General features: G+C 41.4%; 1 protein-coding gene across 5 annotated transcripts in view; it reads left to right on the forward strand.

The window, feature by feature from the left end:
• plekhh1 (pleckstrin homology domain containing, family H (with MyTH4 domain) member 1) overlaps positions 1 to 15,230 on the forward strand; it is a 123,192-nt gene extending 107,962 nt beyond the window's left edge. For all 5 annotated transcript variants that reach the window (XM_034235261.1, XM_034235260.1, XM_034235262.1 and 2 more), the window contains exons 17-30: positions 393 to 572; positions 668 to 779; positions 1,505 to 1,617; positions 2,707 to 2,883; positions 3,042 to 3,139; positions 3,255 to 3,432; positions 5,614 to 5,769; positions 6,459 to 6,556; positions 6,813 to 6,954; positions 8,741 to 8,883; positions 9,978 to 10,107; positions 10,380 to 10,463; positions 11,003 to 11,149; positions 13,622 to 15,230. In XM_034235261.1, coding sequence (XP_034091152.1) covers positions 393 to 572; positions 668 to 779; positions 1,505 to 1,617; positions 2,707 to 2,883; positions 3,042 to 3,139; positions 3,255 to 3,432; positions 5,614 to 5,769; positions 6,459 to 6,556; positions 6,813 to 6,954; positions 8,741 to 8,883; positions 9,978 to 10,107; positions 10,380 to 10,463; positions 11,003 to 11,149; positions 13,622 to 13,774 — 1,911 coding nt within the window. In that variant the 3' untranslated portion in view covers positions 13,775 to 15,230. The remainder of the gene's footprint in view (positions 1 to 392; positions 573 to 667; positions 780 to 1,504; positions 1,618 to 2,706; positions 2,884 to 3,041; positions 3,140 to 3,254; positions 3,433 to 5,613; positions 5,770 to 6,458; positions 6,557 to 6,812; positions 6,955 to 8,740; positions 8,884 to 9,977; positions 10,108 to 10,379; positions 10,464 to 11,002; positions 11,150 to 13,621) is intronic.
• Positions 15,231 to 15,464: the final 234 nt, after the last annotated feature.

Here is a 15,464-nt window from a genome sequence, read left to right on the forward strand (position 1 = left end):
CCACTGCTGTCCAGAAAAAACATTGCTGCACGTTTGAAGTTTGCAAAAGAGCACCTGGATGTTCCACAGCACTACTGGCAACATATTCTGTGGACAAATGAAACCAAAGTTGAGTTGTTTGGAAGGAACACACAACGCTATGTGTGGAGAATCCAAAGGGTTCACATACTTTTTCTTGCAACTGTAATTAATGTGAACCAATTTTGATGTGAATGTTTGCTTACCTCTGTGTTTATATATCTGGCCTAAATCTTTGCTGAAACAATGTAAAGATTGTTGGATAACAGAATTTCTGATTGTGATTGAGCTTGTTCCTTTACTTCCACACGTTGTTTTATCTTAGTTCCCACTACTTTAATTCCCTGTTTACTGATTTACTTTGTTCCTCTCAGTTGCCTCTGGGTCAGCTGCAGATACGCTCCGCCTCCGTACAGGAAGTGGATCGCTCCTGTGACTCGGATGAGGACTATGAATCCGGCAATCGAGGATTCCTCTCCTCACACTGCACCTTAGTGGTCCAACCCCGAGACCAGAGTCCTACATACCTGCTCATCGGCACCAAGCAGGAGAAGGTAATGTTGCATTAATGTCATGGATATATAGGGAGATGTGAGCATCCTCAGGCATGGGGTTGATTAAAGACGTCATGCTTTGTTTCCCCACTCAGGACACATGGCTGTATCACCTGACAGTGGCTGCCGGCAGCTGTGCAAACTTTAAAGTGGGAACAGAGTACGAGCAGCTGATCGGTAAACTCCTCGATGCAGAGGGAGACCCAGGTGAGAAATCATATGTCATGTATATTAATGTATAAGCAATGAGAAGCTACTTTGATCTATTATATTACTAAGTAACTAATTAACTGGTCAAACCATATTTACACGCCCTCAAGTAAAGTGATTAATATGCACCAATATTAAAACCTAGCCGTACTTATTTAGTTTGCCTTTAAGCAATAAAGTATAAGTAAATCAGGTTTAAACATCTTAAATCATCCTGTGAAATAACCACCAGTTGTGTGTTTTAATTCTCCATCTTTAAAAGCTACAACGTCACACAAAAAATACATTATAGCACAACCTCAGCGTCCTCAGTTGTAGCTTTGATGCTGAACTAAAAGTGACATTAAAAGTAATTTATAACTGTTGGTACAGAGTACATAAAAACATTTCATCACATTTGAACACTGCATATCATAGAGTCAGCACTGGAGATATGTATAACCCTCACACACAGTAGATGTGTAGTAGACTGAAAGGCTTTACGCTCTCTCTATAAGTGGAGACAAATGCAGTCAGTAGCATGCTCCGTGTTATTTTGATCCGCTCCGTGTGACGGTCTTAATCCACGCTGCAGACTGTGTTTACGACGGCAGCGCAGTGTGTGTGAATTTGAGATTTTCAGCTGTCCCGAGTCATTACGGCTTTGAAACTCAATCTTTGTGTTTGTCTGTGCCTGTGTGTGTGTGTGTTTTCAATGTGTGTGCTTCTCCTTCTTTTCCCAGAATCCTCCTTGTGGAAGAGCGAGGCCTTGAGCTTCTGTAAGGAGGGTCTGCACTCGCCTCTCAGCACTCTGCCCTCTGAAGCTCTGCAGACTGAAGCTCTCAAGCTATTCAAGGTCCGTCTCTCCACCTCCCCCCCCCCCCTCCTTCTGTCTCTCTCTTGCTATTCCATTTCCTTTCATACCTTTCTCCGGATCCCTCTCTCCTCTTCTGTGAGAGTCTGCGCAAGGCATCATCCAGCCTCCCTCCCATTACCCCCTCTTCTCCTGGATGCGCTCTATGACCCTCTTCCTCTCCTCCCTCCCGCCTCAAAAGCAGATCAAAGGCTTGAGGACGAGGGCCCCAGCTCATTAAAAGTGTGGAAGAGAGATAATGGTCTTGATTATCTGCTCTGATTGAGGCTAACCGGTCCTCCGGTTGACAGGCAGTGTGAAAGGCAACCCTTTAAAGAGGAGACATGGGGGGTCAGGGTCCTCAGAGTGGCAGATATGGAAATGGAAGCTACAGGACGGGGGAGGAGAAATAAGATCAGAGCAGAACAGGGACCTTGTAGGAAAGATGCTAGATCCTTTTCCTCTTTTTTCAACTCTGTGGCCCTCAGTGCGCCCACCCAGGAGCCCCTCCCCCCCCACCCCCACTGCAGACGCTCCACTATGGGATGGAAAGTTGAATGGATCGGCTCTCTCTTTGACCAGCCAGCCTTAAAAACAGACCCAACACACACAAAGAGACACAGTGAATGGGAGTGACACACTTTTCAAGTCTAGGGACTTTGAAGTATTAATGAATCTGACGAGTTGGTTCTTTTGTCTTCAACTGTCCCACTGGATAAAGACAAATAATAATGACATACACATTAGGGCTCATACTGACCTCATATCATGTGTTTTTGTTGGTTTATCATCACCTGGAGTTTTAGGGTTAGGGTTATTTTAAGATGCAAACTCTTAGTCTCCGGTGTGTACTTGCCTCCCCCTGCTGGTAGATTCAAAGGAGATTCTAAGGTTTTATTGTCATGTATAAAGTGACACGATAATGCAACTTAAATGCAGAAATTAGTGATGACTATCTTAATGTAAAATCAAATGACAGAATGTTGAATTCATTACTCTACAGTATATATTTTAATAATTAGGACTAAACAGTTAGTGCTCTGGAAGTTGGTGTCAGATGTAAAATATTAAGAAGTATTTTCATCTCTGCAGTCCTGTCAGCTCTTCATCAACGTCCTGGCTGAGTCTCCTTCAGTCGACTACCACACCTCGCTGGCCCAGAATGCTTTGCAAGTGTGCCTGACCCACCCCGAGCTGCAGAATGAAGTTTACTGTCAGCTGATCAAGCAGACCAACCGCCGGACACCTCACAACTACTCCCTCACACAGGTCAGCCTGCAGGTTGATTTTGATGTATTTGAACTTTTAATCAAAAATAATATGACCATACTAGGCTTGTTAACTCAGAATATGAAGCAGAGTGCTGAAAAGGTTTCAAAAGATCCTGTATATTACAAATGGTCTCTTTTCCCCACGTCCTCCTGCAGTGCTGGCAGCTGTTGTCTCTGTGTGTGGCTCTGTTCCTGCCTCAGCAACATTTCCTGTGGTACCTGAAACAGTACCTGCAGCGCAACGCCGACCCAAAGTAAGGTCTAAAGCCTGTAGCTGACCCTTCAAAGTAAAAACAACAACAACAAATCAGCTGTGCGGCAGTTTTTATTGGATTGTTTACATCTCTATCCCCTTTTCCCCCCCCACAGGAGTGAGGTGGGGAAGTATGCCGTGTACTGTCAGAGGTCTGTGGAGCGGACACTGCAGAACGGAGAGAGGGAGGCCAAACCTTCCCGAATGGAGATCGTCTCCATCCTGCTGAGAAACCCCTACCACCACTCACTGCCTTTCAGCATCCCAGTGCACTTCATGAACAACACCTACCAGGTAAAGCACAACACATGTCTTACCAAAGTTGTAGCTACCTTGTCTTTTTTTCTTGTTTATATCTTAAAGACACCATTTACATTTTCTATTCTTCAGAAGCAAATCACCTCGTCTAATATCCCTGCAACTCATGCACTTTGGACAGCAAATATCCTTAAGGGAGAGGATTGTTGTGTATCTTATCCTACAAGTAACAGCGTCATGTTATACCTGCAGATGTGAACGCATGTTGATGGTACTACCATATTAAAAGCTGGAGTTTGGTATATTTGTCTCCCCCCTCTGGTAGTGAGAGAAATTACCGTGTAGGATTGACCATAGAGACACAGTATCAGTTATCTGAGCAGTGGTTCTCAAACTTTTTTTAATAATGTACCCCCTTTGAAACATTCAGCCAAGTACCCCCTGATCAGCGCAAAAAACAATTTGTTAGGGAAACAATGCCTATATAAAGAGGTACAGTACAGCGCTGCACCATCAGAGTCTGATTTATTAAAACAACAACATTGTAACTGAGAAACACTTAAATGCTACATTTAAAATGTTTACAATCCATCACTAAATTCATGGCAAACCAATTTTAACATCATGCAATAACACTGAGACGACATTAGTTGCATTGAACTGATCTTTTTAATAAGTTGTACTTACAATGTAGTGAAACATGGGCTCGTGCTTCACTGAGGATCTTTGTTATTCTGACATGAGGCAACTGCGGTTATTACACTTAGGGTTTTGAAATATGTGTAACTGTTGATATAAAACCCACACTGCTCAAACTTCGTTACTTTTCCTAAAATTGGTATATTTATTTATTTATTTATTTTGGGGCGTGGGGAATGAAGAGAAAAATATATGAGCATTTTATGAGCATGGGATTTTGACCCCTCATATAAACATATGCTATACTTTGCGGCCACACGCCGTTGCCAAGCAACGCTTATTGTTTAGGTCCTTTGAAAAGCAGGCAGTCATATCATTAGCTAGAACTAGCTAAATCTGATAGATTTGGACATAAACGCGAGTGAAGTCTAACCGGACGCGAGAGAGAGAGATCAGAGATCAGATCAGCTGCTGCTGACGGAGAACACGCAGCTCTGCATGATCACAGCTCCGCCGCTGTGACGGACCGTTGAGTGGAGCAAAATTAAATACTCTGAGTTAGGCCTAACACACTTAACTAGTTTATGTACTCTGGAACTAGCTAAACTAGTTATAAATATATTTATTCTTTACTGTCGGGTCACTTATTACAGGTTCAGCGAGCTGCACGAGACTGACGGGCTGTCAGGAGAGGAAAAAAGAGAGAGAGGGAGAGGAAAAGAGAGCACCCCGTTTACTTTCCACATTTTATTATCCAGAATTACTGTAAACCTTTGAATAAAGTAGTTAATCTACTATTAGTAGTTTGTTTAAATGCATTACTTATGTTGTTTTTTTCATTAACATAAAATAAATCTCACGTACCCCCTGCAGTACTCCAACGTACCCCTAGGGGTCCGCGTACCCCCATTTGAGAACCACTGATCTAGAGCGATGCTCAAGATGAAAAAGAAACTTGGGGTTCAGAGAAATTATCCGATTATAGAAAATTGCACGGTAAAGTTTGAAGAGAACAATCCAGAGGGGGTGTGGTAGATGCAACAAGCTCACCTTCAGGTAAAAATGGGCTAGTGCAGGAGAACTTGCCCCAGACGCCAAAACAAAAAATACAGAAAGTATCCCTGGCATTGATGGGCTTAATGTGAACTTGTTCGAAAAGGGCTTGAATGTAGCAGATGTTTATTTTTATGTCCAGCAACAAAAAGGTTTTGCTGGAATGCAACGTCACCTGGGAATCAGACAATAAAATCATTCCTCCTGTCATAGTAACTTTTACAGAGTTGTAAAGTCCTGACGCATATGTGCCTTGGCTCCAAACTCATGAATCGATTACTTAGCCTGGATGTCCTGGATCATATTTTATCGTCTCACCAGTACCTGAAACAACACAACTCTCATTGCATGGCTGTTTTTTTTTATCTCAACTCCTTCTTACAGCTGCCGTAAACCATACATCTGCAAGTCTAATCCACTGCTGCACTTGCTATTAGGTTGCACAGTTTGAACTATAAATGCAGGAACATTGAGTCTGGCTCTGGTTCATCTCATCAATCAGACATGTCTTTTACTCTCATGTAGGTGGTGGGTTTCGACGGCTCCACCACAGTGGAAGAGTTCCTCCACACGCTGAACCAGAGGATCTGTGTGAGGAAGCCTCAGCTGTCGGGCTTTGCTCTCTTCACTGACGATCCATCGGGGAAGGACCTGGAGCACTGCCTGCTGCCGTCTGCCAAGGTATCACTGAGGCTCACTGAGCAGGGGTTCCATCATCCGTCTCATGTTTCTTAACATTGTAGAGGAACAACAGAGGGTTTTTAAAAACTATTTTCACAAATTAAGGCTGTCCAAACCATTTTGGGACTTTGGTTTTTAAACTGCAGCATACCAAAGCCTCACACTGTAATTTAATTCCACTCAATCACAATAAAAGTGGTGCTTTCACTTCATTTTCATTCTGGTTACTAAAACTATTCCATTGTGTTTAACCAGCCCAAAGAGACCAGGCCAGCACACAATACAGACTGTAACACCATTATGCAACTTTTGCAGTAATCTACATTATTTACTCGTGTTTTTAATGGCTGCAACTTCAATACTCAGACTTTAAAGGGGCCTTATTAAGCTCCTTTTCAGGCTGATATCAGTATGTTGTGTCTCTACTGGGACATGTCTCCATGCTTTAATGTTCAAAAAGCTCTTTATTTTTCTCATACTACCTCTTTTCACCCTCTGTCTGAAACCAGAGCCCAGTCTGCTCTGATTGGTTAGCTGGCCGGCTCTGCTGTGATTGGTCAACCTCTTAAAGATGTCCCGCCCCTTAGCCTAACACGTACATTGTGTTGGAGCGCTAGCCAATAGAAGCGTTAGTGTTACATAGTGATGTCACTGTCTGACTGGAGTATGACTTGTTTGCATTTGGTCAGATCTGTGATGTCATATCAAAGTGGGAGCAGGCCCTGAAGGAGTTGCATCCTGGGAAAAATGAGGGGACACGGATTGTGCGTCTCACATATAAAAGCAGGTAGGATTTCCTTTTGCATCATCTTGTTAAAACACAATACCTCAGCATCTTTTATTATGAACTCACACTCATTTGTTTAAATAAAAGGCTTGACAACATCAAACGATGGTGATGTAAGATGTGTTCTGCCTTTTGATTCATTTGAAATGTTGGGATTAGTTTCCTTAACTTTTAAATGAAGTGAAGAGTGTATCATTTCAGCCTCTTCCAGGAAGACACGTTTCTTGACATGTTTTCTTCCTTTGCGCATGCACAGGTTGTGTTTCAGAGGTCAGGTGAAAGGAGAGACGGAGCGAGAGCGCCTCCTGCTGGCGTACCAGGTGAACGATGAAGTGCAGCAAGGCCACTTCCCTGTGAACAAAGAGCTGGCTCTGGAGGTGGCCGCCCTCATGGCACAGGTCTGTAAGCAACATGTCGAGGGACTATTATGGGCATAGATATGTCTCATAATTATTTGTGTGAACATAAAAATAATTTGTGTGTAAATATGTGATTTGTAAATGTAAAACACAATCCACAAATGCATTTAAAAGATTTTCAAACTCACAAGTAAATTTGCAAGTGTAAAACGGATCTGCAAATGCGCTAAATATTTTCACAAATTAAAAAAAAGATCTGTGAATATCTCTTTAACATTTACAACTTTCGATCCGGCATTTGTGAATCCATTTTGTATTTGTCGACCAAAAATGCGCTTGTGGATCTCAAATCTCTGCTCGTGGATCGTCTTTTTACACACACGGAATTTTTAGACATATTTTCCGCCGGTCTCGGCTAAAATCTACTCTCTGATGACGACATTTCCGCATGATTTCAAAGTAAGAGCATATGATGGTTTGTTTAATGCTCTGTTTTTTTATTATAATGAGCAGCGGAACGTTAGATGCATTCTTTATCACCATCATCATCATTATCATCATCATCATCATGTTATAGTGATACAGTTAGTTTGTGTTAGTTTGGTTCAATACAGCATATATCGAGCACTTTTGTTGATGTTGAAGTACAGGCTATAGCCTACGCCACTTTCGGATCCCAGGGGGAGCAGCTGGCAGCGAAGCAGCCCAGATAAAACTCTTTCTTCATTGTTTGTTGTGTATTCAGTCAAGCGGGTCAAAGTTACAATGTAAAATTGTAAGTACAATGTAAAGTCCTGTACTCTGCAGGTGCCGGTAAAGAGCAATACAATGAAAAAACCTTTCCAAACAAAACAACTAGTAGGTAGACAGGCAGGCAGACAGGCAGGCAGGCAGACAGGCAGACAGGCAGGCAGACAGGCAGACTATGAAGGCTAACCTAAATACGGTGCTTTTCTACAGATTACTTTATTACTGCACTGGTAAGGTAAAATTAGGCCGATTAATAAGATGTGAAGTGCTTTGTAACTTCGACCCGCTTGACTGAATACACAACAAACAATGAAGAAAGAGTTTTATATGGGCTGCTTCGCTGACAGCTGCTTCCCCCCGGACCCGAAAGTGGCGTAGGCTATAGCCTGCACTTCGACATCCACGAAAGTGCTCGATATATGCTATATTGAACCAAACTAACACAAACTAACTGTATCACTATAACATGATGGTGATGGTGATAAAGAATGCTAACGTTCCGCTGTTCATTATAATAAAAAAACAGAGCATTAAACAAACCATCATGCTCTTACTTTGAAATCATGCGGAAATGTCGTCATCAGCGGGCAATCACGTGGTTTCCGAAAATAACCGAGTGACACGAGTAGATTTTAGCCGAGACCGGCGGAAAATATGTCTCAAAATTCCGTGTGTGTAAAAAGACGATCCACGAGCAGAGATTTGAGATCCACAAGCGCATTTTTGGTCGACAAATACAAAATGGATTCACAAATGCCTGATCGAAAGGTGTAAATGTTAAAGAGATATTCACAGATCTTTTTTTTTTATTTGTGAAAATATTTAGCGCATTTGCAGATCCGTTTCACACTTGCAAATTTATTTGTGAGTTTGCAAATCTTTTAAATGCATTTGTGGATGTTGTTTTACATTTACAAATCACATATTTACACACAAATTATTTTTATGTTCACACAAATAATTACGAGACATATCTATGCCCATAGACTATAAAGTCTTCAATCTATGAAAACCTTGTAATGCATACTGAATTTTCTTTGTGTTAAAACTATCTTTCTGTTTTTTCTCCCTCCAGGTTGAGCACAGTGACCTGGAGAAACCCGCTGCCTCCTCTCCTGCTGCGTGTCCTCAGCCCAAGTCCCAGCTGATCCTCCTGCAGGCCTTGGAGCGATTCTACCCCAAACGCTACAAACAGGACTGCAGCTCAGAGCAGCTCAGGTAAAACAAACACTGCTGAAATAATAATGTTATGTATCTAGAACCAAATGTCCTCCTGATAAAGGTTTGTTTGATGTATTTTGCAATATCCTCTTCCGACAAAAGTCTGACAAACATAGTGTAGTGGTGGCATTTTGTCGTGAGGACATTAATACAAACTTTTGAAGGGGTGCTTGAGTTTAGCACTAGACCCCAACACTGCTCTTAATACCATGATGGGTTAGATACAGGGTCTACATTTCACTATGTGTTCTGTGCTCGATTTCATATTTTCACAAACTAATCAGACACAAATGAACTCAAGCTGCTGGATGCTCGCGTTTGCTACAAATAAGATTTAAACCTAATCAAATATCCCTCTACTTCAGTGTTTCTCAAACTTTTTCATACCAAGGACCACTTAACCAATAAAAAAACACTCGCGGACCACCTAACTCCACAAATATCCAAAAACACATCGTTTTTTACAAATCGCCTGAAAATTGTACAAACAAGTGGCAACATGTGTGATGAAGGTGCTTATCTGGGCTATATCATGCAATCGAAAGTGAAACTTAAGCTCGTTCCATTGCGGAGATATTCCCGCGAGAGTGCGAAAAACTTAAATAAATGTATTTATTTCAAATGTGAAATGTTACCAATATACTCACGGACCACTAGGGGGCGCTCACGGACCACCAGTGGTCCGCGGACCACACTTTGAGAAGCACTGCTACTTGGTATCATGGTAGCTGAGCTGGTTCGGAAGGAGCTTCATGTATTCAGGCTTTTCAGCAGCGCCTGGGTTTAAAACCAACTCACGGCCCTCTGCTGAATATCATCCTCTCTCTCTGCCTTATCGTCCACTGTTTTATTCAATAAAGCAAACATTCATCTTTAAAAGGCATGTGGTGCAGTGGGTTGTGCGTTGGTGTTCGGATCAGGTTCAAACCCCACTGCAGTCAGCATGTCGTTGTGTCCCTGAGACACTTCACCCCAAAGTGCTCCTGTGGGGATTGCCCACAGTATTGAGTATGTAAGTCGCTTTGGATAAAAGCGTCTAACAAGTAACATGTAATGTAAAAAAAATCAACATATTCTTTTTGTCCTTTCAGAGATCTGACTGAACGTCTGGCCACTAAGTGGTCCATGCTACGTGGGTGCAGTGCACCTGAGTGTGTGAGAATATATCTAACTGTGGCTCGGAAGTGGCCCCTGTTTGGAGCCAAACTCTTTAGCGCCAAGGTAAGAAACTAAAATATACTTATCTTCTTGTTTATTGTTTAATGTCACATTTGTCTTAATGCAGGCGTTTGTCTGTTACTTACGTTTGAAATCTGACTCTCCAAAAAAGTCAGAAATTCACCTTTCACTTCTCTTGACCCCTAACACAGCTATCCATAAGGTTTCCAGCACAGGTCGGACCAGTGTGAGACCTTGAGGCTTTAGAGATGAAGCTGTAGGGTTTACCACGATGGATTGGTCACATGTGCTCTCTTTGTTTCCCCTGTCCACAGCCGGTCCCCCCCTCTCCTGTCGAGCAGAGCCAGGTGTGGCTGGCAGTCAATGAAGACGGACTGTGTGTGCTGGACTACACAATGGTGACTATATCAACACTATCTCTGTCTTGTGTTGTTACATGAAACACTTTAGAGTTTACATTTGTTTCAGTTCAGCTAAGAAGGAAAACTTGTCTTTATAACTCAGCTGGCCGGGTCACAAGAGCTTTGTGGCCGACTGGTCTGGAGGTTTTTTATTCTGTGGTGGTTCAAACACCACAAATCCACAGGAAAATAAAATCCCCGGCTTCTGATTTAAAACATGTTACCCTAAAAAAACAGCAGTTTGAACATGTTAACAACATTAACGCTCTGTCATTTGCAGCAGGCCATGCAGATCCATTCCATGTTTGGTCGGCAGCTGGCTCATGCACCTTCGTTAAAATCAGAGAGAAAAAACCAACACTGAACGTTATGCCACGCTCCTTCACGCTGAGTTAGCCCTTAAAAAAAGGCAGAAATCCAAAACAATTTCCCAAAAGAAATCCACGCTCTATTTTGGGATCAGCCATAACATTTAGAATGTGCTCCCTGTTTAATATCCCTGCTCATTTAACACTGGCCATGTGTCCACTCTTCAGCACACGCTGATCACATACTCCTACCAGGCTGTGATCACATTCGGAGGTTTCCGTGACGATTTCATGGTGGTCACGAGCCAGCAGAGGGAGCCTGGAGTCGGGAAGAAGAGCGTGGAGAAGCTGGTCTTTGTGATGGCCAAACCAAAGGTAAGCATCAGGAGGACATCTGCACGTACGTTCAGTCTGAATGATCGATGTCTGCTTTGCCTCTGCACGAGAGCTTGTCCCTTTTTTAAAGATGATCTAAGCAGGAGTACTTGTTGCCAGAGGGTATGTGGACATTTGGATCATTTTAGAAATTAAAAGGTATTCACAGGGCTGACATAGTTAGCTTAAAGGGGACCTATCATGCAAGATGCACTTTTGTACGTCTTTTATACATGAATATGTGTCCCTGGTGTTCCAAGGAACTCACCAAGTGTCAGAAAACACAACCCTCTCTATTTTCCTCCATACCCAAATCTCTAAAAAAGGGGCTGCAACGGATCTGATACAGACTGGTCCAGATTTGAACACTGTCCTGACGTTAGGACGGTGGCGCTACGGCTATTGGTCAATTCTCCACCTATCAGGGGAATGAGAGGTTGGGCCACGGCCGGCCATTGCCGCTCGAAAGCGCCGGAGACGCTGTAGTACATATGCCAGGCCTGTAAGTGGCGCTGTAGTCTGTCACAAAAGCAGCGAAGAAGACTTCCCTTGCATGGTTGCCATGGTTGCCCTTCTGTTTATTCTCCGCTGTGGCTCTTTTTCTCCCTCCCCGAGGCAAGCGTTTGCGCCTCCTGCTTTAAAACAAATGAATAATGACTCTTTATAATCATATAATTATAGGTACGGAAGCTATAGGTACCTGTTTATGTGGATAATTATGTAAATGATGCTGTATGATGTCCTTTTGTTCTATTTATGTTGTTATGTTTCATGTGGAACTACTTGAGCAGGTCTCCCTTGAAAAAGAGATCAATGATCTCAATGGGATTTATCTGTCTAAATAAAGGTTTTAAATGAAAAAATATGTAAGGGATAATATAAATAAATAAATAACACCTTCATGCCGATCTAGATCCCTCCGCATCGCGTCGGGCTCCTGATCAGCATGTCGGTGTTCTTTTCCCCACAATGACCAAGTCGCTGCACATTATCCCGCTTATTACATGGCCACATTCTCGACAAAGTAACGACATGACTCCCAATATTAATTGAAATGCTTTTATGGATTTAGAAAATGATTTTATTGATTTAAAAAATTGTTGTATTGATTTAAATTGACATGCATCCACTAAGAAAAATAGTCCGTTGTTACTGTTTGAACTAACGTAGCAACGGCAGGAACTGCTTCGATAGTGTTTTTGAGGAGCTTTTTGATTACAGATTTGAAAACATCGTTGCTTGCTTTAAAAGTAGCACAATTCATGATGTCAAACCTTGGAAAGTATCTAGATATCCCTGCCCTAATGCAAAGGTAACTGCCAACTCCCCTCTCCTGCAGGGGGGGGTGGTCAGCTGCAGCTCACAGAATCAGCCCCCTGCAAAAACAGGGCTGGAAAGAGCAAATAGAGCGAAATGAGGCATGGCTAAAATGCAGAATCTGTTTGGCATTTTGAAAAAAAAACTATATTTATATACTTTATATTTATCTCTACAATATATGTTTCAAATATAGCATGATTGGTCCACTTTAACTGAAAGGATAAATAGTTTAATAATTAGATAAAAGATACTCATAAACAATTGAAATATTTAGCTTAAGGTAATGTATAAGAGTTTAAATGGTTGGCTAAGTGTTTAAATAGTTGGCTAAGTAATTGTTAAAAAAATTATTTGCTCAAAAATATTTTTTAAAAGGTTGACTTTATCAAAAGTAATAGATACAAGTTTAAATGATAGCTATAAGTGACGGATATACAGTATAAATGGGATAAATGAAGAAGATCTATCTAAATGTAATGGATAAAGAGTTGAAATATTTTGCATGGAGTTATTGATAGGTTGTTGAAATAGTTAGCTACAGTAATGGATACACATTTGAAATAGTTGGTTAAAGTGATAGTTAAACAGTTGAAACCATTAGCTTCTGCCCCTAGTGGTACAGATCTCACCTAGACAAACCTAAACACTAAACAATTTGAATGTAAAAATATTATAACATTATCCACTTTGCCATGGTTGATGGTGTTGAATGACATCCAGTTTAAATGACGTGTTGATGGAGGGGGGTTTGAGTTCATCTGATGAGACTGCAGAGGAACGAGGTTAAGAGCCACTGAAGTAAACCATTAGCGCTGAGGCGTGAAGGAGCGTGGGTCGATATATGAAATGTTGAAGGCGTTGAAGTCGTGTAAAGGACCTGTGAAGATAAGGGAGACTAACTCATACTCACCTGTGGAGCGCTAATGCATAAAGCAGGTAATGTCTGTCGTTTATGTGCAGCATCTCAGTGGAGCTCATGTTACAGCGGTGGGAAAAGCTAATGAGAGTGACGCCACGCTTGATCGCACAACAGTTTGATGTCTCAGGTTTTTTAGGTTTCCACGCTGGGCCCTCCGGCTCCCTGCGATCCAATGAAACATCATCTCGTAATGTTAAATCCATTAATCCGAGCTGTTTGTGCTCCGCTCTCAGATTCTGGAGCTCACTCTGCTCATGGCCAGCTACATCAACCACTGGACCCCCGGCCCCCCGTCGGCCGCCCAGCAGCCCCTCGGCCACTGGGACGTAGACAGCCGCCACTTCCCCGCCATGAACTACACCACCAAGGGCCCCACACTACTGTGAAATATGCAAACAGCAAGACTGTTAAACTACAGGGAGGCTCAGCAACATTACCTTTAGTTAAATGCATCGGGTTTCATGTCAGAGTTTTTACAGAACAAGTTCTAGGAGATTATTTTTTCCTTTTTTGATAAAGATTTAGAAATGTCAGAAAAAGTCTTGTTAGACTATTTATTTCTACAACAAAAGAGTGTTTCAACTCTGCTTTATTTAGATGTACGGTTTTCATTCCTTGTTGGAATTATTTGCATAATACAGAAGCGGCTTAGAGGACAGCTTTCCACCCGCAGTGTGATCTGTTAGTCACCCTTATTTTGACAGTGGTGCTTTCAGGCTCTTCCTGTCATGAGCTGAGAGCTGCTTGGACTGAAACACAGTGTTCTGTGTCACTGTGTCGCTGTACCAGGATTATTAACTCATACTTGACGATGAACCAGAGTTGAAATCATTCAGGAGGTACTGTGCATTCAGAAAGGGATTGATATGTCATACAGTATGACACTTTTTAGCATCTTAATTAGATACAAACCGTATCTAATATGAATTCAAGTAAGACATTAAACAAACAGATATTTGAATGATGGACTAATCTGATTTTTGTCTCAACTCATTGATTCATTATTTGGTCTGTAAAGAATCTGAAATACGTTCAAATATTGTGTTTTTCTGAAAACCAAAGATATGAATTTTAATCTTTCCGAATATTAGCATTTGAGCTGCTACAATCGCTGCATTTGTTTAACTAAAAAAAAGACTTAAACGATAAATCAATTGTTTGAATAGTTACAGATTATTTTCGGTAGGTAAACTAATCAATAAAACAACTATTTGCTTATAAAGTCGACTAAATCCTCGACTAAAAACCCCACAAAGAAAATGTAAGACACCTTTTTTTTAATCCTATTATCATTTGTTTTGAACCAAAACCTAATACATAGCCCGTAACTAAGTAACAGTAAAGTGTGTGATCTGCTGTACTATAATAATGTGACTGAGGCACACAGTGACGTACTGTGAGTTTAACGAAACCTGTGTGTGTGTTACTTCTCTGATGGTCCTCTCATTACACATACAGCATATTCATAATCAGGTCCCTCAGTGTTTTAATAATCAACACAAAAGGAGAAAACAAATACATAAAATAATAGAGCTACCAAATTATTTGAATGACTTGAACTGTTTTGGATCAAACCACTTTCTTGCTCATGTCCATATTAGTTATTTATTTTTATTTCAAACATGTTTTTGGCTTTTGCTTAGTAGGGTACACATGTTTTTGTCACATGAATATTTTGGGAAAGGTTCAGCTTCCTTTATGTCGAGTAATTTAAGAGCAGAGTATGTTTGTGACTGTCTGTACTGCGATGTGTCACAATGTTTGAAAGATGGTGTCTTTATGTCTGAGTGTGTGGGAAAAAAATAAACGGTATAATATGATTGTTTTCATTTAGGTATTTTACCCTGCTTGTACTTGTGTCTTCATTGAACATGTTTTTTACCTCACAGTGTGGAAGGAAAGGCATGCATAAACACATTACAACTGAAAGGGATCTTCAGTATACCTTCACCTACAGTATAGAGCCATTAGGCGCTTTCACACCAAGTACTTTGCCCTACTAAGGATTAGGCAAATGAAGCCGCTGACGTCACTTCTTCTTCTGCTTTGGGTTTACTGGCAGAAGACAACTGCCAC

The sequence above is a fragment of the Gymnodraco acuticeps genome, unplaced genomic scaffold (genome assembly GCF_902827175.1).
Source record: "Gymnodraco acuticeps unplaced genomic scaffold, fGymAcu1.1, whole genome shotgun sequence".
Taxonomy (NCBI): domain Eukaryota; kingdom Metazoa; phylum Chordata; class Actinopteri; order Perciformes; family Bathydraconidae; genus Gymnodraco; species Gymnodraco acuticeps.